Here is a 24509-nt window from a genome sequence, read left to right as displayed (position 1 = left end):
TAGTTTTGAATACCAAAACTGTTTGTCCTACTTTATTTCTCACAATTAGATAATATTCATAGGTGCTGAATCAGTAGGTTTAGAAGAAATATTTAGTAATTAATTTGAGTTAATAGCCTCTCATCTAACCTCAGAGTGGAAAATAATAAAAACTACCAGTGCATTCCCAGTGGTCTGTTCTTCTAATTTTCCTTTGAAAATGCAGGTGAATGCAGTTACCCTTAAAGGATGTAAAGCTACCGAAACAAGTAGAACTAAAGGAAACCATCTCATTGAACTGGCTGTTTGCAATAACACCTTCCCAAGATTCTTCAAGCATATATATTTTTTTCAGAATGAGATTGATTTCAAAGTGCAGCGCCTGGGTTGTTTTGTGACAAAAGATGGATTATTTGGTAGAATGGTTTTACAAAACCTAAGAACGTATTTTAACCTATTGTATTTTACTTTTTCTTCAAAAACATAGAACTCAAACATCATGGGCTTAGATTCAAACCTGTTCTTTCATAAGCAGAAGGCACTTCCTCTATTACAAGGAGAATGCCTCCCTCCATCCCACATTGTACTGGAGGGTCCCTTGTCCTTCAGGAGCAGCTTTTCGGGGGGCTGGCAAGTCCTGTTGTATGAGTGGAATTCTGCTAATGCTTCTTTAGATCTAAGCCTTTGAAAGGTTTGATCAGTCCACAATGTAATTAAGTATTTTAAATATTACCAGTTGGAAAGCCATCTCCTTTCTTAACTTCATTTTGGTTTTGAGAAGCCTCCACCTGGTGAACTAGTTCTGCTTTTTCCTTTTCCAAACGATCATTGGTTAATCTACAAGAGCATAAAATAGGGCACAGAAGTCTAAGTCTTTGATATTCCAGTTCTGTTCTGCAGAGGAAACAAGCTTTTCTGTGTCTTACCTGAGAAGCTGAAGTTCTCTAACAAGTCCTTGCTCTGTTTTGGCACCCTCTGGAAAGTGTTTGAGAAGCTCGATCTTTATATGGAAAAAAGAGAAATACTTGCATTTTAATATTAGAAGTTTTCCAGTAGAAAAGCATTCTAAGTTTTTTTTTAAATGGAGGAGATATGCCTCTTGACTATGTGCTACAATTAACCCCCCTTGGTTGCACTGCTTCTTTTTCTCATCATTCCAGGCCATACAAGGTGCTTAGGTAGCTGTGATAAACTGAGAAGCACTATTTTAGTTGCAGCCCCAAGCTTTCCAACTCTGTCAGACTGGCTAGAGAGAAGGCAAGGTGTAGTAAAGAAAGATGCAGCAAAGACCAAAGTGAGCTGCCAGTTCTGTACTACTCTGGGTAAGGGGGTTTGAGGACAGAAAGCAGGAGGCCTCACAAGAGGAAACCCAGAAATCAATCTCTGTGTGTGTGTGTGACCCCAACCCCTTAACAGGAGAAGGAAAAGCTAAACAGTACAAGTAAAATATATTTTTTAAAGAATTAAAGTTTGTGGAAGATAAAGTCAGAAGACCAGAAGGTGGTGCTATCCCAAAATGTAAAGACTGCTCTCTGGGCAAACTTTACAGTGTCTTCCAGTATTACATTGGAAGGCAGCATTGCTCTCCAGTGCTGCATTGGAGAGAGAGAAAACGTAACAATAACAAAGGTTCATCGTACATTAAAATCTCCTAATATGAATTAGGATGGTTGGCAAATTATACCCACAGTAAGTTTTACTTACTTGCATTTTTGAGTGTTCAGTATTTTTTTCTTCACTCTCTGTGGCTTTCTGTAGTAGCTGTTTAAGGTCACTAATGACTTGATTTTTTTGGGCAATATCAGCTTCCATTTCTTTCATCTTATTTTCATACATCCTGAAAGAAAATTACATTATCCGTGAATATACAGAGCAGAACATTCCAGTTGATGGAGTTCACAAATGGGGCAGATAGCAATACTCCTGGGGGATAGGTAGTTTTGCAGCCATCTTTGTTATAAGTATATAATTGGCTCTGTGCTTTGCAAATGGGGGAAGCATCTACTCATTATCGAAGCAGATATTTTCTTATCATGGCACATACTCCAACATTATTGCCTAAAGTTCAAGTAAGGTAGATAAGAAACTTGATTGTTGGCGATAAGATAAACTGGTCAAACAGTAGACCATTTGGTGTCTGCTGTTTGCTGGGATCCTTGCAAAGAATGCTGGACTAGCCAGACAAGCCACTTCTTACATCCCTTAGTGAGAGTGCGTGCTGAGGATTAGTTGCTGTAACTATTAAGTGATCCCAGGTATGTACTCTCTCTGAATAGATGTACAATGTATCAATAGCTGTTTTGTAAAAGAAAAATGGAAAATCTGCAAGACTGAAGTCAGCTCATTACTGTTGCATGTGATATTATGCACAGCACTCTGAATAAACATTCAGTTTACTGCCCCAAATAAAAACATTTTGTGCAGTTTCCTAAATCAACTATTGTGTAAAAATGGCAAAATAGTATCTATATGCATGAATCAAGATCATTTACACTGGATGTGCACAATATAAAAGCTCTCTGGGCAGTATCTAATACTGCCGTTCTGCCTCCACTGGTTCTGTTGCATTCTCTGGAACCCCGGGAACTAGTGGAAAAGCTCAGTTCCAGAATGGGACAGGTTAGCAGAACTCCCTTCTGTGAGTTCCGCTGACCTGCGCCATTCTGGAAACTAATGTTCCTGCTCATTTCCAATTGCTTCGTAAACCACTAGGTTCCCACAGCGCTAGTGGTAAGTCCTGTTAGTGTGTGGGCAGCTTTGGATATTGCCCTTTATTAATAACACTTTTCTGGAGTGAAAAACATATTTGGAAGTGCTGATAAAATTGAAAATGAACCTCTCATTCATTTGAAAATATTAAGGGAAATGGATCTGCACGACTATCTTTTATTGTTATTCAATTCTACCTTGTTATGACAATGGATTTCCAACCCTTGCTGTAAGCTCCTTCAAGTTGTGGGTTTCTGCTTTCTGCTAAGCTTAACTTCTTTATTGTCTCTTCAAGTTCAGCAGTCAATTTCTCATTTATTATCTCAAGATTATTCTTTGCAATTCGCAGCTTCTCTGCATTCTCTGCTGCCTGTTGACCAAAAACAAGAAGTTGCATACATTGATATGATTGAGACATCATATTTCTAGCCTGCTAAACTATGGCTTAACGAGCTGAGAATGAGCATCAAGCCCTTCATCTCCTCCTGATTTGTTCAAACCAGAGTTCTGCATTACATCTGAAACAAATCCTGGTTTAAGATCGTAGTTAGTAAATAGATATTAGAGTTCCCCATTTCAGATGTAACAGGAAGCTCTGGTTTGAGCAGACCAAGACTAAAGCTGGTATGTGAGAGAAATGTGGTCATTCTCAGCTTGTTGAACTATGTGTTAGGAAGAACACTTTTTAAAAAGCTAGATCCCAGAACATCTTTTTTGTGCTGTTAGAAGAAACACATTATAATAAATTATAAATTACCTCCTTCATAAAAATATCAGTACATTTTACAGCTGTACCTTTTTCATCTCCTTCCGTATTCTCTCATTTTCAGCGATGATTTTTTCTGTGCCTTTAGTCTTCAGTTCATAATGCATACTCAATTCACCTCCAAGGTGCAGTTTCAGTTTTTCCATTTCAGACTTAATATTTCACAAATAATAAAAAAAAATATTTGTTACTTCTCAAATCGTTTATATTGCTAAAATCTGGGGGAAGGGGAGAGAAACACAGTGCCCATTTAAATATATGGCAATGCTGAGACAAATTTTTATGTAGCTGTATTTCACTCACTGTAATATATAGTAATGTTTTACACTGTAAATGTTTCACAGTGATTTCTACACTAATTAATAGCTTTCCTTGTATATATTGAAATTACTGATATTATGTGAAATAGCAATAGTCATTTTGAACATTTACTTTTCATACTAACAAATTAAACAAAATGGCTTTTAAATAAGAATACTTTACCTTTAAGCATTCATTTTCTTGTTCAAGGCTGGCCAGTTTTTCACTAGAAACTACTCCAGGTGCTTTTTTTAGCTCTTCATTTTCTCTCTGAACTCTTTCTACAACCTTTTTCATCAAACCAATTGTTTTCTCTAATTCTGGAATAGTTTTCCCACTTCTTCCAGACTACGCAACAAAGACAAGAGGGGAAAATAATAATATTTGCAGTTTTAATGACATAGGAACCTTTCCATTGTCCCCAAACAAAGTAAGTTAATATGATTCATATTTTCTAATTGTGCATGGATCTCACAATTTCCTCCACTGATTTGGGAGATCCATTTGCTACAGAGTTTTGATTCAATGTCATATCTTATTCCTTTAGCAAACACGGTCATATCACACTTAACATCAGTGGCCACCGGTTGCATGTAACAGTGGCAAATTGTGGGTTAATAAACCCACGATTTGCCATAGCACATGCCTAGCATGTTCCGCCGCCATTTTGAATATGCAACCACTGATCCACCTGATAAGAGGCTGCTGCGTGACTTGCAAACCCAGATGCTATGGGTTAATCATGGGTTAAACAACCCACAGTTAACCTAATTTTAGGTTAACTGTGGGTTAAGTCATATTGTCTAGGCTCACATGTGATGAAGCAACCTCCAGTCAGACTGATTGGAGTTTGCATATTTAAAATGGCAGTAACATGCAACCCCAGCAAATCGAGGGTTAATTAATTAACCCACGACTTGCCAGTGCTGTGCAAGAACTGGGTCATTGTTTAAAATAGGTAGGTTGTGTGGGAATGAGAATGAATAAGAAGTGCCAGTGCTGGATCAGACCAAGGATCTATCTATCTGGTCCAGCATTCTTAACAGTGGCTAGTATTATGAAAGAATACCAGCTCATCTTCATTTTATCCCCATACTATTACTTTGTAACATTAGCTAGCAAGTGCTGGCAATCCAGGACAGGGTGTCTCTGCAGGAAATTATTATTTCATGTAAAAGGACAGGTATTTAAATGGTTATACATTTACTCCAGCCTACCCCAACCCCATACCATCCAGATGTGTTGAACTGTTGAATATAATTCCTATCCAGCATGGCCATCCAAACACTTTTGGAGGGCACCAGATTGGGGAAGGCTGTTTTATACTATGGTTAAATGGCTCAGCTTGAAATGGAACATGAGGTAAAAGTACCTGATTAGGCCTCAAACTTCTGTGAAGGTTCCAGGGTATGGAGGCTTGACTGCTAATAGAAGCCTTGGCTGCAGTTACTAAGGAGGGCACCATCTCTCGTTAGTTAGCAGTACTGAAAGTGACTGTCCTTCGTGTGTGTATGTGTGTGTGTGTGTACTAGCCAGACACACACACACACACACACACACACACACTGATCAAGGGCATTGGAAGAGACTAAGCTGAATGGATTTATGAGGGTCACACTAAAGAACTTCTATTTGTACTTCATAAAAGACCAAAAGAAGGCGAGCTGGCAAGGTAGCCATATGTTATTGGCCAGAGGCTGTGGCCAGCAAAGTTTAAAAGACCAGACAGAGCATTGTCAGGAGCAGTTAGAACTGAAGACAGGCAGGCAAGAACCTGGGAGAAAAAGACAGAGGATAGAAGGCTAAAGAAGGAAGGAAAAACAGCCACAAGAACAGAACAAGAATGGACATGGGAAGACAACGCATAGCCTAAACAGAGTTGAGAAAGGAAGGTCTAGAAGACAGTACCTACAGCATTTCAGAAAAGTTCTGCTTAAGTATTCAGAGAGACTTCAGCAGGCAGAGAGCCGAGAATCTGAAAAGCCAGAGTCTTCAGTGAGGTGGTCTGGACGCATCTGAAAATGTCTCTTCAGAAGGAAGTCCTCACTTCAGCTGAACATCAATCAGGCCAAGGAGGAGCAGAGCAAGGGATGGACCTGAAAGACTTCAGTCCAGAACCAAACTCATTGCACATTTAGGGCACAATCCTATGGGGATAGTCAGCCTCCTCCAAACTTGGAGGTGACCAACTATCCAATGCAGGGCAGATGGAGTATGGAGGGGATCTTCTCTGCGCTCTGGCCGCCCTGCATTTGCAGCTAGTGTGCCGATTTCGGCTGTCTAGCCAGGGAGCTGGGGGAGGATGGACGGCACATAGGAAGCATCGTAACGGGACTTCCGCCCACCACTCCCCCTTCTGCCCCCTGCTCTGCACTGCTCTACCAAGTGCAAGGCCAGGGATAAGCCACGCCATCTATGAGGAGGCGGGGGAGGAGCTGGGGAGGCAGTTTTCTGGGAACTGACCTTGGAGCGCTGGCTTGGAGCTTCATTCCCAGAAAAAATCCTATGTCTAGAAGCCATAGGATTGTGCCCTTACTTAACTCAGTTTGAGGAGACTTGAATAGAGTTTTAGTTGTGGGTCAGTCTCATGTTTACACTGTATTAAAATATTAAACTCACTACATAAAATCCATAGAGTGTTTAATGTAATGTAAGTTGGTGGCAGTAAGAGTTTATTAGCAGGGTTAGGTTAAATATGTATCATATATAGATCTAAGTTTTTTCCCACATGCAGTGACCACCCTCTATTGATACAGACAAGATGTTCTTTTGTCCCTATCTGCCATGAGGTACAGAGCTCTTGGATGTTGAAAACCCCAAAGTCACCTGTATTTTAATCCAATTAAAACTACTAGACTAGTTATCAGTTGGTTGTTGAGAGCTGTGCGTTCTTGTGTGAACTACCAACTAACACAGAAACACACCCAGAGTAAAGTATCCTTCTGTTCAGAAAAGAGCAGGTAGGCCTTTTCCCACTGTTTCAAAGTCAAACATTTCAGAATACGCTTTTTGTTTGATGGCAAATGCCTATATAACATGCCTAATTTCTAAAACAAGGAGAGGGATTTGTTTCAGGCTTGTCCTCAAAACATGTTCCATAATTCCATAATGTAATTCTTACCCCTCTGACATTGCCTAACTTCCGCTCAGCTTCTGCCTTCTCTCGCTTCAGAAGCTCACACATTTCTTTTAAATCAGCTACCTGATTCTTAGGAGAAAATAAAACAATAATCTTATCCAACTGAGAAGTGTCTTCTAAAAATGACATTTCACATTGAAATGGAAAATAATTCATATGTACACAGAGGAAAAAAGACAGGCATCAGCTGCCATACTGGCCCCAATGCAGAGACATTTTTATGCAATAGTGCTGTGTACCACTCCTTATACAAGGCGCATCCCTCCATTTATATTCATAGTACAGGAGGTGCACAACTAGCACTCTGTTTCCACTCAGAGTGCTTTTCCTAGAGTTGTCTGTTGACTTCTGAGTCAGAGAACTTACACCAAGCAACTATAACACATGACTATGTATTATATTTATCGTTATTATATTAAATGTAAAAATATCTAAACCTAGTGATACTCATGAAGTTCATGGTTTACAGGGAGCATTTTCCCATGGATGAACAGGTACTTTGATATGCCAATATTTGGGGGGAAATCGGAGTTTGACAATTGTGCCTGAACTAGAGACAGAGAGCAGGCTTCTGCATACAAAACAGGAATCCAGAGCATACACTAGATGTTCATCTTAATGTGGAAGCCATTTGTCTGCATTGCATTACATTCAACGGGAAGCACAGCTGAATCCCAGTGAAAGAAACGGTACCAACCATGCTGCTATGACAGCCACTGCTTTGAGCATACCTATATCCAATCAGCCTCCATGCTGGGAAGACACAACCAATGCAAGTGACATGTTGCTGTGTCTTTGATGTCAAAATTACTGCATGAGCCAAACACAATAGATACTGAGATACAAGAAAATTAGCCCTCCAGGAGAAGGCTGTTGTATGTACCTGCAAGTCAGTTCTCTGGGCTTGCCTCCTAATCAGGAGTCATGCCAAGATCCCATGAAGAAACACATGGGATGGGGACTCCACTGAGGATAGCTAATTCCTATTCTTACACACTCAAAAGTAAATATTTTCAGCTATAAATGAGTAAAAGTGTGTCTCGGTGATCAAAAGTTGCAGAAACTTCTAAGGATTAACATAGAAGCAAATACATTGGTGATCACAAGAAGCCAAGGAGAGGATTTCAGTATGAATTAATTTTACAAGGTAATTTAGGGTGCAATCCTATTGAGATAGTAGGATTCAGATGCTACTGACTTTCCAGTACAGGACGAATGGAGATCATCTCCACGACTCGTCCGCCCTGCATTTGTGGCTAGATGCGTTTTTGCGTGTCTAGCTGTGGCTTTTGGGAGCAGGAGGGAGGGGGCCTGGAGACCGGATAGGAAGCTGTCTAAAACAGCTTCCATGGTCTCCTCCCACCCCCTGGGAATGCCCCATTTTTGCTTTCTCTACGCTCCGTTACGAGCGCGGAGACAGCAGCAGCATGGAAAGAACAGCACTGGCTATGAGGGGAAGGGAGAGGTGGTGGGGAGTGTGGTTTCTGGGAACTGAGATCAGATGACCTCGGTTCCCAGAAACTGAAAAATCCTATGGCCATCCAGATAGTGTCTAGCAGCCACAGGATTGCTCTCCCTGAAACACAGCCCTAACACAGGGGTTTTGTTTTGTTTCTCATCTGTTGCAAATGCATATGTAACATAATATAAATTCATTCATAATAAAATCATCCGTTAATATATTAGAGCAGGTGTCACATACACATTTTTAAAAATAACTCCAATATATAAATCTGAAACCTCAATTGGTGTACTGTGACACTGTCAGGCATGTTAGATGCAAAAGTATACCTTTAATCTTGGCAAGTCTTTATTGGCTTGTTCTAGCTGAAATCGTAATTCCATATTTTCAGATGACAATGTTAGGTTCTCCTTTTGAAGCTCGTGTTCTTTTTGATACTGATCATCTGATCCTAATCCTGAAGTCTTAGGAAGCAGAAAAGGAGCATAATAAAAACTCAAAAACCAGAATATTTGCATTTTTGTTACACTATACAAATACCAAGTTTGGGTTATAATAATGTATGACACAATAAACTAAGTCTCACCCAGAAACATTTGCTCACTGCTCTCAAACAAAGTTGTACACAACCTCTTCATACCTACTGCCCCTTACTACTGTTCAACATGTGATTTCCAAGATGGCAAATAACATAACTGGACTCCTTTAAGTTCTGTGAATATATAAACTAGTGATACCCCCAAAGTATACTTTTTCAGTTAAAAGAAATCCATAATTTATTTATTTAAAAGTTTTATGTTAACAGCACAGCCACTGATGAGGGCGGAAGCTGAAACATCTAGCTTAAAATCTATTTTTAATACTTTGTTAGTGTTTCTATCTTTCATATATATATATATATATATATATATACACACACACACACACACACACACCCCTTTTGTTGTAAAATATATTTACAAAAATAAGATAAAGTACAAAAATAAAAGATGAGAAATAAAAGCATGTTGACCAATGTTAAAATACATCAAAAAGCTTGGGAGAATAAAAACACCCTGGGAAAGCAAAAATGTGGTGCTGAAAGGATAGCAATGTTATTGCTAGGTAGGCCTCCCTGGCAGGGAATTTCACAAATGAAATTTCCACCACTGAGAAGCCTCTCTCTTGATTATCATCTGCCTTACCTCAGATGGCAAGGGTGTCTGAAGGAGAGCTTCCAAAGATGACCTCAATGCAATGGCAGGTGATGGCCACCAATCTGGATGGTTTTAAAAGGGGTTTAGACACATTCCTGGAGGATAAGGCTATCAGTGGCTACTAGTCCTGATGGCTATAAGCTACTTCCAGTATCAGAGGCAGTAAGCCTATGTACACCAGTTGCTGAAGAACATGGGCGGGAGGGTGCTGTTGCGCTTGTGTCCTGCTTGTGGGTTTCCCATGGGCAGCTGGTTGGCCACTGTGTGAACAGAATGCTGGACTAGATGGACCCTTGGACTGATCCAGCATGGCTCTTCTTTTGTAGATACCTGGTATCTAAGCTGTATAGGGCTTTAAAAGATATGCAGCAGCACTTTGAACTGTGCTTGGGATGAACCAGAAGCCAGTGAAGTTTTTTCAGTTCCAGTGAGATATGTTCCCACCAACTCGATCCACTCAATATCCTGACAGCTATATTTTGAACTAAGTGTAGTTGCCGAACAGTCTTCAAAGGCAGTCCCATGACTAATGCAATATAGTATTTATTTACAAGGTTTGTATGCTGCCCCATAAAAACATAGACAATCCTAGGTCATATTCACTTGGACAGTCCCCACCAGCATAGTCCCACTGAATGCAACTGGAACTTAATATATTATTACTTGACTTCAGTAAGTCAGTAAGGAAGCAATCCTATGCCTGTTTAGACAGAAAGAAGTGCTACAACTCCCAGCATTCCCCAGCCAGCCATGCTGGCTAAGGAATACTGGGAATTGTAGGACCTTTTTCATGGGTATATTAAGAAAACACCTTCTACTATAAACCACTAGACTATGCATAGAGCTGTGTGTTAACGTGCTACTCATGGTGGTAAAAACTACTTGCAGTATTATGTGGATATTGACAAATAGCTTATCTTTATTTGCTAAGAAGCAACAGCAATGTGATATTCTCGTAAAAGATACTAACGATATATGCTGGAATACCTCTGTTCTAGAGGCACAATCAGACATTTTAGTATGACCATTAGACGACCAATTTTTCTGTTCTGTTTCTCATTTAGTGCAATACCTCTGGAACAAAGTGTCATACTGGCTTTGCTGTTAGTCTACTGCATCCTAAACAATTACATACTGGAGCAAAAAGCCTTAGGATAGGGCAGTTGCTATAAAATGTGAAAAGATCCTGTAGGTTGAGAAGCTATTCTAGGAAATAACAGGGTATTGAAACAGCTAATCACTACGGTTACTAGGATCACATTACATGACATAATTCATTTCGGATTAGCTACACAAAGGAACTGTGACAGGGGAAAGCAGGGAATGGACTCATAATGGCAAACCTGAGGAACTTCACAAAACCCTGGAATCAATTCAGTCTTCTCTTCCTCAGTTTGATGACTCTCATATGTAACTTCTACCACCAGCACCTCATTATTTTTTTCAATGTCTGTGTAAGAATCTTTGTGTTGTTTAGCAGCTTCTCCAGAATCAGACTGAATGCTGCTCTCTCTGCATTCATGTTTGCTTCCTTTTTCTTCTTCACCATCACTACCACTAGAACGCTTGCAGATTTCTTCTGCTTCTTCTTTTGTTATTTCACAGTCTTGATCATTTTTTTTCTCTTCAGAAGAAGCATCTTCCTGTTCAGCAATCTCTTCAGTGGAATTATATTTTGGGGAGCTGCATTTTTTGCCTTCTGATCCTGCCTCTAAATCCTCTTGCTTTCCCCCATTTTCAAATTGCTCTTCTGGAGTTCCACTGACAGCAACACCTTCAGCAGCCTGATGGGATTCATCTGTAATATGTGACCCCTCATTGACTCCATTGTCATTTGTATTAGCCATATTAACAGAAGCTTGATGTCTTGACTTGATCTCACCTAAGAGTGTTTTCTTAGGTGGATATTTCAAATGCTTGTGCTTAGCAAATTCGTTAATAGTAAAGGGAGTGTTAGCCAATGCAGCTGTCTCACATGGAGAACTCTGATACAGAAGATGTAATGTAGCATAAAAAGAAAGAAGCAGTAGGTTGTAAAAGAGAGATAGCTTTAACAATCATGTACATATGGATGAAATTCATTTACATATCGTTTAAACCCCTACTATAAAAAAGATTATGTAAAACAGCATTATGTGGGCCCCTGTTCCTCATTTGTTGGCGACATCATCAATTCATCCAGATCTCAGCTCTCTAAAGCTTTGTTATTCCTTGATTTCCTCACTTGTCTCTAAACCAAACCAGCTGCTACATTCAATGCAGAAAAAGTAGTTTCTTTTTCCTGCTCTTAAATCTAACAGCGCTTTGGTCCTGTTAGGTCCTGTTAACCCAACACTGTTTCCAACATTTCCAACATTAATCAGTCCAATGTTCCAGGCAAACACTCTGCACATTTGTGGGGTGGGGTTCCCACAGTACTCTAATACTAAGAGATACAGCACCTCTCAACACAGAGGTTCCATTTAGCAATCATACGTAAGCTAAATAGATCATTTTTATCTATTTATTCATTTTCATATTTTAATGCCAGCTTTCAGGCCAGAAAAGTCCTCTCAAGGCTGCTCTCCGAAGCAACATAAAAAACAATTTCAAAAATATAACACACTCAAAAAATAATAAAACACAAAACACAAGCATTAAAATCACCTAAGCTAGTACTCATACCACATCTTTGTGGTAGTGAATTCTATAAGCTCATTGTGAGTTGTGTGAAGAGGCATTTTCTTTTGTCTCTGTTTTATCTAGTGCAATGCCAATCATTTCACTGAGTGATCTTAAGCTTTAGTACTATGAGAGAAAATTTTCGATATTTATTTTCTCTGTACTGTTCACAATTTTATAACACTCTACTATAGGGGTGGAAAACGTGTGGCCCCCAGATGATGTTGGACTCCGACTCCCATCAGCCCCAACCAGTAGTGCCAATGTTCAGGGATGATGAGAGTTATAGTCCAACAACATCTGAAGGGCCACAGGTTTCTCACCCCTGCCCCACCATGCCCCCTTGGTCATCTTTTTTTTCAAAACTAAAGGCAGTATCCATCTTTGCGGAATGACAACATTGGATATTGTCCAAGGTCCCAAATACTTTAGGTGATCATCAGAGGGATGGTGCTGTAACCTGATCATTTAATTATGTTTTCCAGCTTAACAATATCAGAACTGTCCTAAATATGGCTGTACCATAAAGGCATTATGATACTTGTTATTTTATTTTCAGTTCTTTTAAATAATGCCTATTACTGAATTTCATTTTTTCACTGCCACTGAGTTAATATCTTGTGGTAAGTTTAGATATTATTCTCTCTGTATTCAGGACAAAACTAAAAATACTACTGTGTCCCATGAATCCTAAGACCTGTTCAGACAATAATTCTCCCTCCCCTGCTTTTACTTCTATGCACCTCAAAGGATCTTGTGTGCTTCCTCCTCCCTCTTCAAAACAGGCAGTAAGTTAATGCGTCAAGCGCCTTCTCTCAATCCCTGGAATATAGATCTGGAGGTCCCCCTACTGACAAGTACAATGCTTCATTATAGAACAGCTAGTTGCAGAAATATTTGGGTTCAGAAACAGAAAGCATTTAAGTACTTAGTTTCTGCAGGACCTATGCAAACAGGAGAACACTGAAATCGAGATTTTCATCAGTCGGGAGAGAGAAAGAATAGAAACAAAAGTTTATAAAGACTGCAGATTATGTGTACATTTCAAGAAATACGAATAATTAACCTACTGAAGGTCTTGAAAAAGTGTCTCTAGAAAGCTGTTTCTCCAATGCAATAAGTTTTTCTTGCAGGTATCTGTTTTTTAAGTGCAAGTCTTCTACAACAGAATCTCGAGGGACAGCGTATTGTGTCCTGCATAGAAACATGTATCCGTGTTTTACTGAAGTGCACAACCTGACATAGGCTTTATGTTCTAGATAAGCACATGATTTAGATTTGTATAATTATTTGGGGGTAGGGGGCAACACTTCACTTTGTTTAACCATGCATAAGAATTAGGTGCATTGCATATGTAGCATCCTTAAGTGTACTCATGTAATATAAGCCACTTTGAGAATCATTTGACTGAAAAACAGAGTATAAATCCTCAAACAATCAAACAAGGGGTTGGATCCAGGGTTTCTCTCTGCCAGGCAAAGCACTCTCCAGGCTGAGTTCTGCTCAGGACTCTCCAGCTGGTAAGAAGCAGGGAAGGCAATTTTAGCCTATTCCTCCCTTGCTCTTTAGCCCCCAGTGTGCACCTTCCACACTGTTCCGGAGAGTCCCCCAACCCTCCAGAACAGATCTTCAGGGGGCATAGGGGACTGGAAGGGGAACAGGCAAAGGCCGCCTCCTCCCATGTTCCCCCAGATGAACTCCATCATTGGATCAGAAGCCTTCTGTGGACAGAAGGTGCCTTCCATCCACCCAAGACAAACTCTGGATCCAAACCAATATAATTTTATACAATATATTTCTCCACACATATATTGATTAGGATGCAATGATAAACTATGGCTTAGTGTTACATGCATGAGCCTCGGGCTTCTCTCCTCAGCATGGTTGCGAGGAAGAGATCAAAATGTTTTCCTTCCATTTTCAATTAACCATGGCTTATTGTTTCTTTTGAAACAAACTGTAGTTAACCTTAACTATGTTTTAGGGAAACAAGCCAGGATCATAAAACTTGGATTGAAATTGGCTTGGTTCCTAAATCCTAGTTAAGACTAACCACACTTTGTCCACATTCAGACATAATGAGTAACCCTTGTTAGTTAAAAATGGAAGCAAAAGCTTCCTAGTCCAAGGCTTGTTCAATTAAATACTACTATGGTTTAGTGTAAGTCCAAACAGAATTATTGTCTTCCCACATGAGCTTTGTATTCCCAGCTGAGCTTTAAGGTATTCTTGAGGGAGCCACACCAAATAATCACATAAAATTGTAAACCAACCCTTATTAGAGACATTAATAATCCACAGGATTCTTTAGTATAAACATTCAACTTTTACTAGTATCACTTCACTGTATTATATGGTATAAAAACCAATACAGCTTACCTAAAAGCTACCTTAAAAACTTTTATTTGTAGTCCCTGATAAGATGGTGTCACAAAAGGTTTTAGTCCTGTTATAGCAATATGTTTTCTCAACAGGACCACTCCTTTTTTTGTATCACTTCTTCTCAGGCCCCAGAATGGCCTCAATAATCTATAAAGCTGTCTAACTTTTTTTTTTTACATCATTCTGGTCAAAAAGTTCAGTTTCTGAAAGAAAAACTTTCCTTTGAAAACTATGTAGTATAACATACTACAACTTTAGTAAATTCAATAAAAAAAACACTACCATCACCACCACCTAATAACACCATTCATTTCCACAGAGCTTTTATAGCATTTCTTACTTTAGGTGAACAATCTCATTTTCCAAACCCACGTTTCGTTTTCGAAGCTCTTCCAACTCTCGTTCCGATTCAGAGGCTCGTACTCCCACAACGTGATCAACAGTAACACCACAGCTCTTAAGTTTCTTCTGCAAAGTAATTTTTTCTTTATCAGCCCTGTAATATTTAATTATTCATTAATATAATGTGGCATTTGCTTCCATATGAACGAATGATATCTAAAGAGTCATTTGACTACTTAATAACACAATGGACCAGTTCATATGGAACAGAGGCAAACAGTGGGTTAATTAACCTGAAGTCTACCAGGTCATGTGTTGCCACTGTCTCTTTAAATATGCAACCTCCCATTGGCCGAATCGGAGGTTGCTTTTTGACATGCAAACCCAGGCACTATGGGTTATGCCCAGGTTAAACAACCCAGAGTTAACCTAGAATTAGTTCTTAGGTTGGGTTGTTTAGCTCACAAATAATCCCACACTACCTGGGTTCACACATCACAATCAAAGGTTGCAAATTCAACATGGCCGTGGTGCACAACCTGGCAACTCGTGGGTTAATTGACCAACAATGGGCCCAGTCCTATGCAGGTCTACTCAGAAGCAACCCAAACCAAGTTCAATGGGACCTATTCTCAGTAAGTATATATAGGATTATAGGCCCTAGTTATATTTCTTACCCCCCTCTAGCCACCTTTATGAAGGAAACATTTTGAAGCATACCTCCTTATGTGGGACCTAGGAAACTGTGCCAGTAGACATATATTTAGGGAGGTTGAGTTTGCAGCCTTATGGTGCTTTTTGCCATCCTTGGCCACTACAGAACTGTGTACCTTGATCAAAAAATGGGGACAGTATTTATTTAATATGTTCCTTTGTCTAATTATTTTTCTCCCCAAATATTGGTGTGGGGTTTGAAGGGGGGGATGTAGTGATGAGTTTTTTCAAGTGACTGTCAATCAGTATGTGGTAAAACTGCTATTGCTCAGGATGTGTTTTCCGTTTATTGAAACTTTCCTACCCACGCACCCACCAAAATCTGACATAAAAAACTGCTGTGACTTTTGCTGTGAAAATATACTTACTTGGAAAAAAGTTCCTTTACTGTATTTAACTGTTTGGTTAAAGACTCTACTTCCTTTTCCTTTTCTTTTAGTTTATTCCTCATCCCTTCGGTTCTAGTCTGCCATTTTTTACTTTCCTCCCATCTAATTAATTCCTCCTTTGAGTGCTGTAAAATATAAAAAAGCAAAATGCATAATTCCTGGAATCTACTTTTTAGAGTCTGTTTATTTTTCTTAATTCTTAATTATTGTTACTTTTAAAGAAGTTATACACATAAACATACTTAAATGTTATAAATAATATATTTTTGTTTAAAACTGATATATTTGGTTGCATTTTCTATTTTGCTAATTTAGATTTTAATCTAATCCTTTGTGGAACAAAGAACCTATTTTTGTCAGATATGGCCAATCATGCTAATTTGACCACTGATTTGCTTAATCATTTAATTCATAACAAAGCAAAGACATAATTGCAAGGCAAAGGGGAAACCATGACAAGTCAGAGAGAAATTATATTGGCTAAGACCATTTTTGTAGCATGCCTCCCACACCTTGTCTTCTCTTGGTGTTTTCTTTTCTGACTCATTAGTCTTCTTTCCCAACTCAGTTTCCAGCTTTTTAATTTTTCTTCGAAGTTCATCTATCAGAATTTGCTCATCAGCTTTGCCCTGAAAAATCAGGAATAATTTCAACTAACTGTAACTGGTATACATTTTGTTTAGTAGAGTGATAATAGTATTGATACTGGAGCATTCTAGCAGGCCCAACTGTGAGCCCCAGTGAAATGTATGGAGAACACATAGAAGCACTGATTGCTAGATTATGTTCTTGAAGAAACACAGGCTCTGAGATATTCTCAGTTTATGAGTAAAGACATCATTATATACGTGGCTGTTTTCATCACTGCAATGATATAAAATGGGCATTCAGGAAAATGAAAACATTCGTGAAATAACCAAGTTTGATGCTTCAAGTAAATTAACGTTTGCTCTAACAGACATGTTTACAGATACTTAAATAAGCTGACTTATTTTTGTATATAACCAAAGTCACCAGATTTGCACACACGTGTAAAGGGCTTGTGGTTTACCACTGGATGATTTGCTGCAGTACAAATACCAACCGTCCCCGAAGAAATGTCCGATGTCACAAACTATTTACCTGAACTGAATTGTTTAGCCTTTTAATTCGTTTTTTTAGTTCTTCGTTTTCTTTTTCCATCTCATCTTTCTCCCTTAGAACTTGAGTGTGGGCTTTCACTTTTTTCTGAAGTTCCCGATTCAAATCATCCATATCATCTAATAATGAATTCTCTTTATTCTTGCTTAATTTGAGAGAATCTTTAAGTTTTGAAAGCTGGTCATTTAAATCTTCTATCTGACTCTACAAAAATACATTTTTTGAAAAAAAAATGTTATTTAGGATTGCCAACGAAATGAATAAATATGGTAACATTAAACTGATATGGTTAAACTGATACTTGTTCCTGTTTGAAAAAGTGGCCATTTCAGAAAAATCATTATGGTACTGACCACAATTCAGACGACACTGACTGCATGAGTTTCTGACAACAGAATGGTAAGGGAAGGATTTTACCCTTTTCACAGCACACAAGATAACCCACTTGTTAATGGCTCCAAACTGGTGGATTCAGCATTAGAAGCTGCTTTATAACAAGTCAGACCATTAGTACATTCAGACCAGCATTACCTACTCTTGCTGGAAGCTGCTCTCCAAGGACTCTGGCAAAGGACTTTATCCTAGATCCTTTTAGTAGATATGCTAGGGATATAATCTAGTATAGGGTTGTTGAACCTCAGGCCCGGGGGCCAAATCCAGCCCTCTGGGGTTCCCCATATGGCCACACTCCCTTCCCCACATCATCAACTGGTACCTGCATTTCCCTCCCTGCCCTCAACCCCCAATTGTTGGGTGTTTGCATGTTTTTTCCCATTCAAAGAGACTGAAATGCCTCTCCTAAACTTTAGCTTAGTTACTTTAAGCTAAACTAGGCTAGTATTTGGCCCCATCCCTTTTGCCTTTGGCTCTGCCCCCCTGCCTTCAGCCCTTCCTAAACTGAGTGCTGCCCCCAAGAGCTTCACCAAAACTGAATTTGGCCCTCGGGCTGAAAGAGGTTCTGCACCCCTGATCTAGTACCATCTGTAAGCCTGTGGTGCTAACAGCCCTATCAAGTACTGAACAGCAAGACACTACATGCTGCTGATTATTCTAAACAGTTGCAAAGTATTATGGTGTGCCAATGTATTATTTTTCTAGAAACCATATCCAGAATGATATTCTTTTTAGATCATCTGATGAAGTAAACTTGTGCTTACAAAAGCTCATGCTGTAGTACATATGTTCGTCTTCAAGGTGGCACAAGACTACTGCTTTTTCTGCAATAGGCTAACAGAAATATTTTAGATTGTATTGTTTTCTTTGTGATTTTAGAAATAATAAACTACACTTAGAGATTCTGCATGAAAATATAAGATCAAGTGCAAATATTTTTGGCTAATTTAATATAGTAGTACTATTCTGTATGCTTTAAGTTGCACATGCTCTTAATGCTTTGCTAGATCAGACCACAGAGGTCAGTGGTTTGTGTGGTTGAATCCATCACACATATTCCTGATTACTTCAAAAATATAGAATCAACTTCTTTATGTAGAAACCTTTTAAAGTGTACAACACCAGTATATCCTCTCTAGAATGCACAGCACACTGCTAATGCCCAATCTCTAATGCTCAAACATAATAGGGAACAGATATAACTGCTGCTAAGCACTTTTGGTTCATTTTAATACAGTGCCTGGGAAACTGCACCCTGTGGCTTTAATACTCAAAAGCACCATTTGTGGACAAGAAGCTGCAACTTTCACAGTGGTATCTATTCCATAGTATGTTCTATTTTCATATCAGGACAAAGGAGGCAACATCCCATAAGCATGCTACTTCCTGCTCACCCTCAGTTCCTTTGTGTGCTTGTCAACAATCTGCTGCACATTCATGTGGGCCTCCTTCTGTGATGCAACAGAAATAATCTGTTGCTCTGCAGCAGCTGTCATTTCTGCTCGGAGCTCCAGGAGTGCTTTACTCAAAGCCTACAAATATTTACATGTATTAAAAACATAACAGGTTTGCTAAAATAAAAAAAGAAATACTGATATCATCTTTGCCAAAATTAGGCAGCTAGGTGATGAAAGGAAGGAAGGAAGGAAGGAAGGAAGGAAGGAAGGAAGGAAGGATCGATCCCAACAGGAAGTAAAAGGCAGAGATGAGATATACATCTAGGATATAAAGTGGTCAAAATTTTACCTGTATATTTATCTAAAGTTAAGCTTATACATAAAACAGTTTAGAATTTGAACAGCTCTATGTCCTATAAGCTGCTACCATTTCTGCTGGTAGCTAAGTGTTTAGGGCAAGTGTGGGCGACTTGTGGTTAGGGATGTTAGAGAAATCCACTCCGGAATCCGCAGTGGGACAGCCCTCTGCGCCGATCGCCTTTTTTTTAAAAAAAAAAAAGACGATCAGCAGAACGTGCCCATAGACTTATACGCAAAATAGAGCCGTGAATCTTGCGTATAAGCCTACATGGCAATCAGCGTGGAGGAGAACGGGTCAGGTAAGTGGCCTTCAAGCCGGGTGGTTCTGCAGAATACTTGTGGAGCAGAGCCACTCCGGAGGATTCCGGGGGGGTGGGGCAGATCGCCTCCCACCCCAGGTGGATCCCCCACCAGAACGGATGGTGGGGAATCCGTACATCCCTACTTATGGCCCTTCGGATGTCTTGGCCTAGCCAACAGTTCCCATCAGCCCTAGCAAGCATAGCCAAATGGTGAAGGATGATGCAAGTTGTAGGCTAAAACATCTGGAGGCCACAAGTTGCCCATCCCTGGTTTAGGGTAATGTCAAGTTTAGCTCTCATAAACAAGTTGAGCCCATGACCCTTGAAAAGCTATAGGGCAGTATCCAACTGTGCTGTTCCGCAAACTCAAATAGTGCTAGTGGAAATCCGCCAACTCTTTCAGTTGTGCAAGCGCTTGCACATTATGATTGCACAACCGTGCTTGCGCAAAAGTAACTTTAGTAGGATTCTCTTCTTGCACATAGTTCTGAACATCATTTGTGCTAGTGGAACGACACAGTTGGAAACTGCCCTATGCGCCCAATATTCAACCCAATATGGTTTCATTAATCCACCCTTGAATTTAAATACTAACCTGATAGCCTCAGGCGGCCAGGAGTTGCATGCATACAAAGGGTTGGCGAAAGAGGGATGTAGTGCTCTGTCTTTCCTCTGCACCCAGTATAGAAACACAGAGGGCTACTAGAGGAAGGAAGCCCACTCCTCTACACCTAGCATATAAATACAGCTTTCTCTCTCTTCTCTCCCTGTCCCCAGCAGGCTACTAAAATCTTTTGCAGGCTAGTATGCACTGATAAGGTATTATTTCTAGAAGTGCCTAAATATACTAGGCACTATATATAAATAAAGTGAATAGGTCCCGGCCACAGGCTCACAATTTCAGAAAAGAGTGAAATAGTTCTGGTTTGCTAGAAAGAAGGAGCTGGCTTACACCCCAATTACTTTTTCACATACTTACTTTCTGCTGTTTCTCTTTTAAGGCTAGCTGGTTCTTCAACCGTTCCACTAGATTTTTCATTGTAGTTGTTGGAGCTCTATTATTTGCTTTTCTTTGGGCTTCCAGCTCCGTTTTTATATTCAGTAATTCTTTCTCCATCTGTGACAACAAACTCCTTAATTCATCCACTTCATCTTTCGATTTTTTCACTTCAGCTGCATGCTTCTCCTCAAGTCTAGGACAGCAAAATAATAAATAATAATGACACCCACTGGTTAAACAGAGCAAATTCCAGATGGGCTAACAGGGCTGAAATATTGCTTTGTTTTTATTATAATTATAAATATTCCCAATGGTGGCCTAGAGGAGCAAAACACTGTCAAAGTTGTTTTTGTGATAACTAAAGTCAGATGCATTAAATAATGAACTATGAAAATGTTTGAATTAACAAAATTTCCTCCATTTATTTCAACTTATGATTAAAAAAAACTAATGTTCAGAACATACATTTGGAGGAGATTCATCAGTCTGCCTCATGCCAACCAACAACCTCACATGGACCACCCCACCACCACCCTCAGCTCTGCCTGATGTCTGCGTATTATATTTTGTGTTTGCATAAAGACCTAACAAAAGAAGGATCGAATGCACATCAGGCCCAAAGAGCGCATGTTGATTTTTTGGCATCCAGATCATGCAGCTCAGGTTTTGGTGGGCTCTACATGTGCAGGTCCCTATGCAAATATAAAATCCAAAACACAGTAATGTTGTGAGGGTCATGGACAGGGCTAGATAATCCTGATCCCACAGTGTACATACATTCTGAACATCAGCAAAGAGCTGAACTTCTTTAAACTACCATCATGAAAAAGCAATCTGAATATGGCAGCAGCAGCAATCACTTTTAATTGTATTAAAATTCATTCAGTCAGAAGACTCCCGTAATTTTGTTAGGTAGTTTCAAAGCAATCTGATTATGTATACCAAGGGGTGGTCTACATAGCCTACCTAGTTATTTTAAAATGTGGGCCTAACCTACCTAATTATCAACATCTTGGGTTCTTAATATTTAATATCTTCCTTGTGTTAGACTAACAACAAAAATAAAAAAATTAAGAAAATTAAATTTTAGATTCTTTTGTCATGTTTGTTTGGCTCACCTTCTTGGCCTTGCCAATTAACACTGAATAATGGCCCACAAGGAGTCACAATTTGACAAAATGCGTTAAATGTCTGACAGCGCAATCCTATGGCCGCTAGACAGAGGCTAGATGGCCATAGGATTGTTCGGTTTTGGGGAACCTAGAAAACAGCCTCCTCGCTGCCTCATTGGCAGTGCAGATCATCCCTGGGCTCTGCACTCGGACGTGCAGCACAGAGCAGGGCAAAAAGGAGTGTTCCCAGGGGCAGAGATTGCAGAAGTGCCAGTACAATGCTTCCTATCTGTCACCTGGCCTCCTCCTCCGCCCCCCGCTCCGAGGTCCCACAGCTAAACAGCTGAAATCAGCTGTCTAGCCGTGAATGCAGGGTGGCCAGAGTGCTGAGAAGATCCCCTCCATGCTCCGCCCACCCTGCATTGGATAGGTGGTCGCCTCCAAGTTCTGAGGTTGCCATCTATCCCCATAGGATTGCCCTCTGAATTGGTGGTCTGCTCACTCTAATGAAGAATAGGTAAGCAAGTCATTCAATGGCAAGGGAAGAATGCTTTATCATACCATCCATGAATGTCTACCTTCTTCTTGAGTTAAAATTCCACCCCTGCATACACCTACTAATTTGGAAGAAAGTGCTAAGCGGTGCCACTCTCACAGTGGCAGAAGGTTAACTATGGAAGAATGCAACCTACAGCACACTTATTCCAGAGCCATAAAGATGAACTTAATAAAATTACTTTGGAGTGAACAGGCTATGGATTGCAACCAACACATTTTGTGGAAGAAAAAGGAATCCTATAAAAACAATGCTTTCACTTGCAATGTATTTATAAAGAATAATAGACCTGAAAACAAAAACACTTTATATAATACTGAGTTCAAAGTTTAAGCTGAATTATTTCTTGCACAATAAAGTTAATTATATACTTCAGTCAAGGTTTTCTAAAGATTAAATAAACAGACGTATCTCAGACTGCCAGTAGATCATTTATATCATGAAGCATAACTCTCGTCTAGACTTACTGGGCCCTGATGTTATCAAACTCCTTGATTTTTACCAAGGTAATCTGCTTTTGCTTTTGCAAGTCAGAGGATGTTTTCTTTAATTTGCTCAGAAGGGAAGCAAGGGAGCTGTCTTGTTCCGCTACGGTTTGCTCCATCTCCGCCAGACGAATTAAATGTTTATTTGCTGGGACAGCTAATGAAGGCTTTTTCATCAACTCCTGCAGAACAAAACATATTTTCTAGGGAATAAATCTTTCACTGTTCAATTATTTGATATTACCATTCAACTTATATCTTAAGTTACTTCGATCAAATTCCTTCCCGATGCACATCAAGGAAGGGATTAATTTAACTCCTCATACCCAACACTTAGAATATACACTTCAGCCAAAATGTGGAACTTATTGAAGTTCTGCTGATTTCAGTATAAGATTAAAGAATGTGCTTAATGTTCTCCCAACAAAAATGTCAGCATGACGTAATAGCCCTATGATCTAATGAAGCCCTATAACAAAGCTGTCTGAATAAGTGTCAGAAAAACTTACCATGATGCCTCATTATACTAAAGGAATGAAACACACCAGATACAGTATTCTGTATTTCATATTCTGAAAGATTTTTGCTGGGTATAATGTATTAGCTAAAGATACATGACACTGTGTACATTCTTGGTGAAAAACCAGGTATGGCTCACTTGCTGTTATTTTCTCACTTAAACTGCAAGAATTCAACAAAGATAACAGTGTTTTAATTCACACGCTGAAAAACCACTATCAATAGCTAGCCCAATAAAAAGGCTTTATACACTTCCTAAAAGATGGTTAAACTTGGATCCTGGTGGAGTTCCATTTGCAGTTTCCTGCATCCAATAATAACACCTATAATAATCAGCAACTCAGCTCCATTCCCATTTCTTTATTTGTATTATTACCTTATATACCACCTTTTTTCTCTTGCAAGAAACCTGAGGCACCTTAGATGGTCCTGCTCCTCTCCATTTTATCCTCACAAAAGCCCTGTGAGGCAAGTTAGGCTGAGAGTCCATGACTGGCCCAAAGTCACCCAGTGAGCTTCATGTCTGAGTGGGGACTAGAACCTAGGTCTCCCAAGTCCCAGTCCAACACTCTAACCACTACACCACACAGGCTCTTATCTTTATGTCTCAAATAATGTAAAAAGAGAAAACCCCATTATACTTACTAATGCAGTTTGCTTGAACCTATTAAAGGAATTGTCGGCATGTAAATCTAACTTTTGATGTAGCACTCTGAGGTCTTCTTCATGTTTCTTTGCAACCTCTTCTTGTTCCTAAATAATATAAAACACAATACAATTTCCTAGTGAATCCAGTGAAGTGCAGAGAGACTCATCTGTTCTTTAAACCTTTGTGAAAGGTTCTACTGAGCTAACGCTTACTACAAGAGCTATAGGCTAATGAACACCAAACCTGCTAATTAATGCACATAGACTCATAGAATCATACTACTTTTACATTTTAGTGATTACATCTACATACCACTTCATTCTACTCAAATCTACACTGCGTCTACTTATTCCAAGTCACAAATAAGATGAATTAGGCTGCAATCCTACACACATTTACCTGGGAATAAGCATCATTGAAATCAATGGGACTTCTGAGTAGTCATGGATAGGTTTGTGCTGTTATTATAGTAAACGCAGAAGAGTCTGAAAACTATGTTCATACCAATAAGGCATTACATTTTCAAGTTTTCCAAACGAAGGATCCACTTTTAACTT

The 24509-nt window shown here is 39.4% G+C and overlaps 1 protein-coding gene across 11 annotated transcripts in view; it reads right to left on the bottom strand.

Annotated features, from left to right (window-relative positions):
* CEP290 (centrosomal protein 290) overlaps nt 1-24509 on the bottom strand; it is a 73639-nt gene that overhangs the window by 2238 nt on the left and 46892 nt on the right. For 4 of the 11 annotated variants that reach the window (XM_084810343.1, XM_084810344.1, XM_084810347.1 and 1 more), the window contains 18 exons: nt 23949-24056; nt 22767-22966; nt 20611-20824; nt 18967-19104; nt 17162-17383; nt 16552-16668; nt 16019-16164; nt 14935-15090; nt 13283-13406; nt 10895-11536; nt 8685-8819; nt 6876-6962; nt 3938-4102; nt 3484-3606; nt 2886-3058; nt 1684-1816; nt 906-979; nt 713-816 (listed from right to left, as the gene is read on the bottom strand). In XM_084810343.1, coding sequence (XP_084666469.1) covers nt 713-816; nt 906-979; nt 1684-1816; nt 2886-3058; nt 3484-3606; nt 3938-4102; nt 6876-6962; nt 8685-8819; nt 10895-11536; nt 13283-13406; nt 14935-15090; nt 16019-16164; nt 16552-16668; nt 17162-17383; nt 18967-19104; nt 20611-20824; nt 22767-22966; nt 23949-24056 — 3061 coding nt within the window. Of the gene's footprint in view, nt 1-712; nt 817-905; nt 980-1683; nt 1817-2885; nt 3059-3483; nt 3607-3937; nt 4103-6875; nt 6963-8684; nt 8820-10894; nt 11537-13282; nt 13407-14708; nt 14798-14934; nt 15091-16018; nt 16165-16551; nt 16669-17161; nt 17384-18966; nt 19105-20610; nt 20825-22766; nt 22967-23948; nt 24057-24509 lie in introns of those variants that run through there. The other 7 variants (XM_084810346.1, XM_084810349.1, XM_084810348.1 and 4 more) reach the window with 6 other exon arrangements.

This window comes from Heloderma suspectum, chromosome 7 (assembly GCF_057233095.1).
Source record: "Heloderma suspectum isolate Gila_16-S chromosome 7, 16-S_ref, whole genome shotgun sequence".
NCBI lineage: Eukaryota > Metazoa > Chordata > Lepidosauria > Squamata > Helodermatidae > Heloderma > Heloderma suspectum.
Note: the sequence above shows the minus strand (reverse complement) of the source record. Positions and strands in the feature narration are given on the sequence as shown.